The sequence below is a fragment of the Bos grunniens genome, chromosome 15, assembly GCF_055505025.1.
Source record: "Bos grunniens cultivar Pamir isolate PY7600 chromosome 15, Bosgru_T2T1.0, whole genome shotgun sequence".
In the NCBI taxonomy this organism is placed as follows: Eukaryota; Metazoa; Chordata; class Mammalia; order Artiodactyla; family Bovidae; genus Bos; species Bos grunniens.
In genome coordinates this window covers 47,571,276-47,580,696 of record NC_141179.1, presented here as the reverse complement: position 1 = coordinate 47,580,696, position 9,421 = coordinate 47,571,276, and the positions used below count along the sequence as shown (strand labels likewise).

The 9,421-nt window shown below is 47.0% G+C and overlaps 1 protein-coding gene across 2 annotated transcripts; it reads left to right on the top strand.

Annotated features, from left to right (window-relative positions):
• Nucleotides 1–5,015: 5,015 nt before the first annotated feature.
• On the top strand, nt 5,016–9,404 carry C15H11orf42 (chromosome 15 C11orf42 homolog). Of its 2 annotated transcripts, none has more exons than XM_086338390.1 (3): nt 5,016–5,087; nt 7,917–8,715; nt 9,079–9,404. In XM_086338390.1, exons 1-3 carry the CDS (start codon nt 5,016–5,018, stop codon nt 9,264–9,266), a joined length of 1,059 nt encoding a protein of 352 aa, XP_086194516.1. In that variant the 3' UTR covers nt 9,267–9,404. The 2 variants fall into 2 exon arrangements, with proteins under 2 accessions (XP_086194516.1, XP_086194517.1); XM_086338391.1 differs by having other exon boundaries at nt 8,981–9,201.
• The last annotated feature ends 17 nt before the right edge of the window (nt 9,405–9,421 follow it).

Here is a 9,421-nt window from a genome sequence, read left to right as displayed (position 1 = left end):
TATTTGCTGTGAAGTCTCGGTGTACCAGTGGCATCTGTAGACTGGTCTAGCCATGCATCCTGCTTGGGAGGAGACAGGAGATGGGCAACCATGTTGCCATGCAGAGGAGATAAGAAAAGGTGCCAGGGAATAATCCTGGGATCACAATACACGATTTAACTTAAAACCACCCTCCTCCTTCTCCCCCAACTCTGCTCCATCATTTTAACCTAAGTCTGCCCACGTTCCTACACCAAAGCTTCTCTACAGATCCTGGACCCAGGGGTCTGGAAAGAGGGACACGGCCTCTGGAAGTCCTTGGGCACCTATCTGGGATTATAGCCTTCCCTCTATGCCTGGAGCCTGATTCTGTTTTCAGCCTATCCTTCGGGAAGGAGTTAAGCAGGCTTATTCCCCACTTTCTAATAATTGGGATAAGGTGCCCTGGATTCCCAAATTTTTCCAAGACCCTGATCCTGAAGACATTCTCAGTTCAGAGAACCTTCTGGGTCTCTATATGTAAACCATTATTCTCCCTACCCTCACTGCTCTGCCAAAGTCTCAGATATTGATGACTAGAACTTCTGTCCCTGGGCCTATAGCTTCAGGGGTCAGGGGTTCAACTGAAAGAAACTTTGATAGCCCAGAAAATCATTGTAACCACTTCACCTGTTTGCCAGAGATCATTATCTTCTCTTACCAACATGCCCTTTTGTGCATCCTCAAACAAGAATATAGAATTCTCAAATAAAATTCTCATCAGCACCTCCATTTGTCCTGGCCAGCATCATGGGAAGCACACGATGTTGGTGCAATATGATGAAATAGGAATATTTCACACTGCTGTGGCTGCCAGAGAACAGAGATATTAAATAGGAAGTGTCGTGGTGTTGCCTAACATGGGATTCACTTTCTGTTAAAAAAAACTCCCAACTGCAAGGACCTTACACAGAAAGAAAGATCTTTCAAGCTGGCATTAAGTCTGGGTGCGTGGTCAGTCATGTGTTCAATCATGTCCAACTCTGCGACCCCAGAAACTCTAGCCCATCAGGCTCTTCTGTCCATGGGCTTTCCCAGGCAAGAATACTGGAGTGGGTTACCATTTCCTCCTCCAGGGGATCTTCCCTACCCATCTCCTGCACTGCAGGAGGATTCTTTACTGCTGAGCCACCAGGGAAGCCTGGCGTTAAGTCTAGAATGAGTATATTCTCACATAAAAGGTAGGGAGACACTGTCACGCAGTCAGAGAAAGCTGCAGGCTGCACAGCCAGACCTAAGCTCTCCGGGAAAATGATCATAACAGTGGGTACTGGAGTTAATCACAAAGACCTGAACTGGGAGCAGTCAGACCACTCGGCACAGGCAGCTGGACCGAGCACCATGGGATGCCACACGGGAGGCTGCGGATCTGAAGAAAAGCAAGTGATGCCATCTCCAGGTCCTCATCAACAAATAACTACAGAGACAGCCCAGAAGCTGTGTGATTTTCAGAGTGCTGTCACACTGAAGCCAAGTGGACAAGGAGCAAATCCAGTTTTTCTCAGCCCAAGTGTGGACTCAGTCTTTCCCAAGGCTAAACTTTTTCATGAAGTTCTGAGGTAAAGAACCATCCAGGCAGTGATTTTGCAGATAACTTTGATAAAATTCTAACCCTAATAATGGGTCATCAGTCTTTTACATCTTTCTCTTAGTGAAACCTCCTCAAAAAATCTATATTGACAAAATAATTAGAGATGTGAACAAACATGTATGCAGTAAGATATTTATTACAACATTATTATAAAGAAATATAAAGATATGTGTGACAGTCCTGTGTCACTCACACACACACACACACACACGCACGCGCACACACACACCTTCCCCCTCTGGTACATGAAAAGGGAAATCATATGCAGCCAATGTTCAAAAGCAATGAATCCTGTTCCCCACCCACCACAGGAAGCCTCTCTTCTAAGGCACCTTCACTCTGTGGTTGTGCACAACTCCCAAGGCAGCTGAGTCCAAAGCCGTACATTGTCCACTGTAAGTCAAAAAGTCCACCCCCTTGGACATTTGTATTTTGTTTTGGATTGAGATTGCATACATACCTACCATGTGGTGTGTTTAGAAGGCTTTTCTGGCACACTTACTCCTCCACAACAACCTGAGAACAATTATAAGCCCATAATCCCTTATCTATAATTCCAAAATAAAAAAATCTCTGAAGAAACAATAGTTTGTTCATAACTTTGACCCAAAATCTGACCTGACCCGTCACGATCCTATTTATAATATCTATTTATCTCACTTAGTGTGAATATTCATATATTTAGCTACAGAAACATTGATAGATTTGAATACAGTAGGGCACTGCCCTGAATCTCACTGGGGTATTACTTTATGTATCATAAAGGCACTATATTCCCTTTCTAAAATCTGAATCATCCTGAATCCCAAAACACACCCATCCCAAAAGATTTCAAATAAGGGATTAGGGACCTGTAGGATTATCCCTGTAGCCCAAGAGAAGTGAAGAGACCTGTTAGGACTCTTTGTCACTCTAAAGTCTTTGCTCCCAACACCATTCTATACTACCCTAGAAGTTCTTGCAGAAAGCAGCACTGTTCTCTGGATAACAGCCCCCACCTGTTTGTTCCCCTCATGCTCTCCACTCTGGTCACTCCTTAAATACGCTGACGAGCTGTGCCCCTTTCGCAAGGGAGACCACAGAAGGTTCTATAGTGGTGGCAAAACCCATGAACAGGATATGGCCCAAACAGCCCAGTCCTTGGGCTCATCAACTCCACCCAGAACTCAGCTGTCATCTCTTTTCCTTCAACAATTTTCAGTCTCAGATTCTATGTGCCAAAAGGAAAGACAGATTTACTTAGGGTAGGGCAATAAGGGATTAGGGAGTCTGGAGAATCATGGTAATAAGACAGCAAGAGAGAGAAGACAGAGGCGTAGGATTCTGGCCAAGGAGTTGAACTGTACCCAATTTCACCTCTGAGCCCCTGCTATGAACAAAAATCTGAAAAGAGAGCCTCATCTGATTTCACCAACAGTACATCATCCCTGCACCTGCTTCATCCACCTGCTTCTCAATCTGGATCACCCCTCAGGAGACAGATGTGTATTACTCCCTGCCCCTGTCTCCCAGCAGCTCTCACTGTCTCTGTCCCTCTGCCTCTGTCTCCTTGCACTTATGGCCAGCCTTCCCCCAAGCATCTTGTCCTTGTCTGCTCTCTACCTCTGTCCTCCTCACTCAGAATTCCTTTCTAAGAGAAAACAGGTGCCAACTATACTTTATGAGGTGACCTCTCCTCATCAACCATAATTAAAAATGTGCCAGAGGGGCATCAGAAGGAAGAGACTTGGTTTCTCATAACAAGAACCTTGGGATTTCTGGTTTGGTCTACTGCACCTCTTCTCTCATCCTACCCATTTCCTTTTCTCTACACCACACTGTACTTCCACCTGCACAAAGCTCTCCCAACACACTCAGGTGAGCAGAAGGAATATGTTGATCTCTCCCTTCACCAAAAAAGAACTACTGGTTAATGGTTAAAGCTGGAGTCAGGCAGGCATGAATTTGAATCTCAGATCCTCCAATAACTCACTGTATACCTTGCACTAAATTTATTTAACCTCTCTGAGCCTGTTAATTCACCCATAAAATGGAAATGACACTATCTACTTCAAGGATTACTAAAAGGATTCACTAAGATAATTCATTTGAAGTGTTTGGAATAGTCTCTAACACAATTTTAACAAATATTTGACTATTAATTCTTCTCCTGGACCATGGCGCATGCTCAGTCAAACCTTTGCTCAAAGACCTGATATCCTAGCTCTGTCTAGGAAGCTAGACCGACCCTCTCCTGTGGCCAGTCACTGCTCCTCTAGGAAACTTTTCCTGGCAACACTCCCACCATGGTAGGACCCTTCCTAGTGCTTCATACTTATATCACCTCAGCCAGCTCAGACAATGGCCAACTTCATGGGGTAACCCTACATGCTGGGGAAGGACAGGGGAGGATGCACCCCACATGCCAGGGGTCTCCGCAGGCACACAGGAGTGGAGTGGGAAAGTAGCTACTAGAAAGACTCTCTAGAGTGGTTCTTCTCCAGGGAAAAAACCACTCTTCTTCAGCAAAACAACAGGTTGAGATTTTGTGGCAGAGACACAAGTGAAAACCAAAGATTAGGGCCATAAAGAGCATCCACCAGATACAAAGCAGCCTAGGAAAGGGAACAGAGGATGAAGAAAATTCTTCTTAAATTCACCTGGGAAATTCTGGCTTCCTGAAAATTCTCTCCAGTTACTAAGGCAACACTATCCTAATTCAATTCTTATCCTCCACACTGTCACTGCTCAGCTTGGCACCCTCCTACACACATCTGGTTTTTATTGCAATTGTAACCCACTCATTAATAAAGGGTTTCAACCTAGGCTGCACATTAGAATTGCCTGAGAGCTTTAAGAATTCCTGATGCCCAGGCATATTCCTGACCAATTAAGTCAAAATCCTTGGGCATAGGATCCAGGTACTAATAATTTTTAAAGCTTTCAGTTAGTTCCAAAGTACAGCCAAGGTTCAGAGCCACTGCTTTGTTCTCAGTTTAAGTCCTGATCTGTGCTTCTCCCATGTCTTTCAAGACCCCAATCCAACCTCACAAAGAAGTCACTTGCAACTGACAACAGAGCATTGCAAATTGCTTCACGGAGGAAAGGCTTGATCCTGTTTCCTTAAAGAATTCAGACCAAGAACTACACACACATATAAACACATCCTAATGGATACCTGAATCTTCCTCCCCCACTAAAGCAGGAGAATGAACGGGTTGACTAAAAAGTATGCACTCAGGCTGTGGGTACAGTGGGGTTATGAAAGTGATTGCCCTCTCCCCACCCAAGGCCCCAACACCCAGCAGGACCTCTATGACCTCATGCTGCAGTAGGTCAGAGTCTGGCACCTGGGGCCTCACCTCCCTGGGCAGCTTGGGGTTCCTGCAGCAGCCACTGCCCAGCCTAACCCCTCCCACACCCCATCATGTTGGTTGGTACCCCCCACCTGCTGACACTGGATGAAGCTGATGCCACCTGGACTCTCATCAAAGATAAGGTAGGAAAAGAGGGCAAAAGAGGAAATAACACAGTGTAACCTACATAGGTCTCAGCAGCTTGTAAGTAAGAAGAGGTTGGAAGGGTGAAGACAATAATAACTAATATTTACTCAGTGCTGTCTCCTGTGAGAGGCGCTGCACTAAGTGCACTAAGTGTCCAATTTGATTACAATTGCAAATATAGGTACAAAAGCTTCCTTGCAAGACAATGGATGGAGAGCTATGAGAGTAGGAAGTGCTATGTTGGGGATAGACTTAGAAGGTCAGGAAGGCTTCCTGGAGTGAGTAACATTCTAGCTCTACAAGTAGTTATTCACATGGAGGGAAGAGGAATACCTGGCACATAAAGAGTGAGTACGCTACGCTACGCTAAGTCACTTCAGTCGTGTCCGACTCTGTGTGACCCCATAGACGGTAGCCTACCAGGTTCCCCCGTCCCTGGGATTCTCCAGGCAAGAACACTGGAGTGGGTTGCCATTTCCTTCTCCAATGCATGAAAGTGAAAAGTGAAAGTGAAGTCGCTCAGTCGTGTCCGACTCTTAGCGACCCCATGGACTGTAGCCTACCAGGCTCCTCCGTCCATGGGATTTTCCAGGCAAGAGTACTGGAGTGGAGTGCCACTGCCTTCTCCAAGAGTGAGTAAGAAACACCTAAATGGAGGGGAAGGGGGCAGGAGTGAGTGAACAGTGTACTAACTAAAGGTAGACTATGTGCAAAAGCCAAGAAAGGGAAAATAAAAATGTGTATTAGTGAACTGCAAATAGTCCTCTGGAATAGAGTTCAAAGAAGTAGTGATGAAAATGAGGAAGAAGAGGTACAGGGGCTAATGGTGAAAGGCCTTTTACATTTTCTAAAGAACCTGAACTTTACCTTCGACCTCTTCACAGATATTCCCTCCAGTTTAACTTCCACAGAATGATAAACTTGGGTTTTGAACCAAAAAATACAGATTTTCAGGAGCAGGCAGATTTCAGCTCTATCTGAGTTGTCGGCGTCCAAAAAACCACACCAAATTTAGATGGCCACTAATTTCTGAGATTAGAGAGTTTAGGGATCAATTCTGGTCATGTTATCTGAATTAAAGTGAATTTGAAGCATTTGCAGAAGGCAACTCACCAAGTTTAAAACAATCATCTTGAAGTGTCCAGTAAACTCAAAGCAGCCTTAATGGCACGTAACTCCCATTTGAAATGGAGTACTTGCTCACCACAGAGGTCAGCTTCCCAGGCAGAAAGAGAAGAGCCAAGGTCCTCCCAAGAATGAGAGCAACTAGTCTCAGCAACGGGAAAGGATGGTCCTGATCAATTGGGGTGAAGTAAATGAGCTCTTTAACTATCAGAAAGCTACACCTCCTCTGAAAATCAGAAAAACTCCCTGTCCTATTTAAATGGAAAATTGTCAGGAAAGTCAGGGTAGAGACATACAGGATAAATCACTGGTGATATGTGACAAGTTCAAGGAGTAGGACACATTTGAGTGACCTGGTCTCCTCTCCAGAACTGCTGAGTTAGTGGGCACTCATAGGACATCTCACTAAACAGGATGTGGCTCAAGGGCTCCCTATTCAGAACTCAAACCACCAAGGTACCTCCAGGAAGATAATCTTCCACCATCACTTTCATGGGCTGCCCCTGGAGAGGCTAACTTTGCAGGCCTCTAAGTCCTCAGAACTTCCACCCAGAAGTGCAGTGGAAGCAGGCAGTGGTCTCAAATGATGACTCTGCCAAGAACACACTCACCCTAGCACAGAGCTGAGCACTTTAGGATAACACTGGGGCCCTCAGGGTAAGAATAAGGGCCTAATAAATTTTCATGGCAAAAACCAAGCACAAAAAGGCCAAGACAAGAAGGACCAAACCAAGAGGAACTGTGATCCATAAAAGCCTACAGGAACTAGTATTACCAACATGAGGCCTCAAATCCACACAAGAACTATCCTTCAGCTCAGGCAGAAGGTGTATACTAAGGGATTATAGACATAGTATAAGCATGGACTTCCAAACCTATTTGTGTATCCACTCTTGGTTAATAACAGCACACATTTAACCAATCACCTAAGAATAACCGTTGAAGATGCCTTTCCCTCACCCCTTAAGTGACCAAGTCCTACTAATTCTATAACCTAAGTATCTTCCCCCAGGGTTTTACTTCAGGGCCTTACCATGTCTTGCCTGGAATTTTACAATGCTCTTAACTGACTTTTCTCTATTTTATGCCTTCTTAGACAAAATTAACTTTCTAAAATGCCTACTTGAATCGTGCCCCTCCTAACCAGAGCCCTTCAAGTGGCTTCCCACTGTCCTCCGGATAAAATTCCCATCAGTTAGCACATAAGGCCTTGAATAATTAAGCTCCTGTATCCTTGTCCCTCTCCATACACTTAATATGAAATTATATGTTCCTGATTATGCCCCTCTTAGTTTGTAAGTTCAAGTTTTTTCACTGGCCGTTCCCTCTGCGTGGACTGACCATTCTGTTAGCTTACTAATTCCCTCAAAGCTAAAGTATTATCACCTAGAAACTATCTTTGGTCCTCTTCAATCAAAGACAAAGGCTGTTAAATCATCTGCTCTGCAGTTTGCTCTCTGAGCTGTTTTAGGACAAGGACAAAGTCTCTTGCATCTAGCAGAGTCTGGCACACAGCAGACATTCAGGTTTTGCTATAGGGAAGAACTGGGAGACAAACAAGAAGCACCACACTTTGAGCATGTTGTGGAGTGTAAAGAACACTGGCAGAGGGAGGGTCCATCTAGAGCAGGCTACCAGATTAACTAACTTCTAACCTGGCCCCTAACTCAGTCTCTGACCTATATACTGACTGCCCGCAGGTTATCGAGGAGCGCTTTGGGCCCAATGTAGTGGCAGTACCTTTTCTGTCTGATGCAGCGTGCTATGACCTTCTGGGTGTTTTAGTGAAACAGTCCCGCCCAGCCCACAGCCGCCTGGCTCTGCCAGGTCGGCAGGGCCGGCGGGCACTACAACCAGTGGGGCTGCTACCAAACCTCCTGGAACAGGCAGGCTCTGAGGGTGCCTTCGCACACTGCACTCGAGAATACTCACCAAACAGCCGAGCAGAGATAACCTATGAAGAAATGCGACTGCTGGATGGGCAGCCCTGCCGGATCCACTTACACATGGGGGGTCTACGCAAGAAGATGGCCTTCCTGCTGCTGCCACCAGGGCAGGTGAGCTTACAGCCATCTCTTCCCTGGCTCCGAAGCACCCACAGCATCTACATCATCTACCAGGTCTTCTCCTGTTCCTGGCTACAGCTGGGGCTGCTGCCGACAGCCCATGAGCCCCAACTGCTCCGGTTACAACGGTCACTGCCTATTGCCTTCTCCTGCCTCAAGTTTTCATTGCAACCCAAGGGAGTGCTGGGACCACAGAAGCCCCTGATCAAAGACCCACTGCCCCAAGGGGCCAGCTGGGCCAGACCCAACCTCAGCATCATGCCACCTCCGGCCCCTACATCAGCCTCTGATGATATCCCCGAAGCTGCTGATGTGCCCCAACCTGTCCCAGCCCCACCTACACCACCTCCCCAAGAAGGGCCAGAGTGCAGACCAACCAGATTCTCCTACAAGGGCCGAAACCCCTTCCGAAGGGGGCCTCAGATGCTGTCAGGTACTGATAGAGGAAATGAAGATGAGAGGGCTGGGATACGGTGGAGGGAAAGTGCATGGGGAGTATAGCCCAGGAATGTGTGGGCCACACATAACTCCACACTGGACCCTGGTCAAGGGGATGGAGTAAGGGAGCCAGGGGAGGGTGAGACGGAAGCATGGTCCTGGTGAGGGGGTGGGTACAGCACAGAAGACCAGAGGGAGGGATCAGGGAGGCAGAAAGACCAGGGCATGAGTCAAGCTGTGACTATCCCCAACCCTGGCAGAGAACTGGCTCTTCAGCCCCCGCAACCCCCCACCAGGAGCCCAGGGTGGGGGCCCCGGGGACCCCGACCGGCACTCCATGTCCCTGCCCCTGCTGCAGGGTCTATCCTCGGAGTTCGACAGCGACGAATGAAGCTGAGGCGAAAGATGCAGGGGGCGAGGCCCCCAAGATCTGACATAGGGGTACTGGTCCCCAATAAACATCAACTGCTGCTCCCCCAAACATCCTGGGCCCATGCTGCTTCTTCCTGTGGGGGTCTGGAGGAAAGCCCCAGCTTTTTTCCCTAGGCTTCCTGTCCCCTCACCCTCTAAAGGTATAAGAAGTACCTTGAAACCTTGGCATCATGTCCTCACCAGAGAGAACACACCCTGACCACTTCCCCATCTATTTACAACTTTCTTGGGGCCCCAGCCCCACAGATAAAGGGTGGGAAAGAAAAATG

What these genes read in the sequence shown, in the direction of transcription:
- C15H11orf42 (XM_086338390.1), top strand. Translation starts at nt 5,016, where the DNA reads ATGTTGGTTGGTACCCCCCACCTGCTGACACTGGATGAAGCTGATGCC. An exon ending in GGACTCTCATCAAAGATAAG is followed by an intron (nt 5,088 to 7,916) that starts GTAGGAAAAGAG and finishes GACTGCCCGCAG; the next exon opens with GTTATCGAGGAGCGCTTTGG. An exon ending in GGGGCCTCAGATGCTGTCAG is followed by an intron (nt 8,716 to 9,078) that starts GTACTGATAGAG and finishes CCCCTGCTGCAG; the next exon opens with GGTCTATCCTCGGAGTTCGA.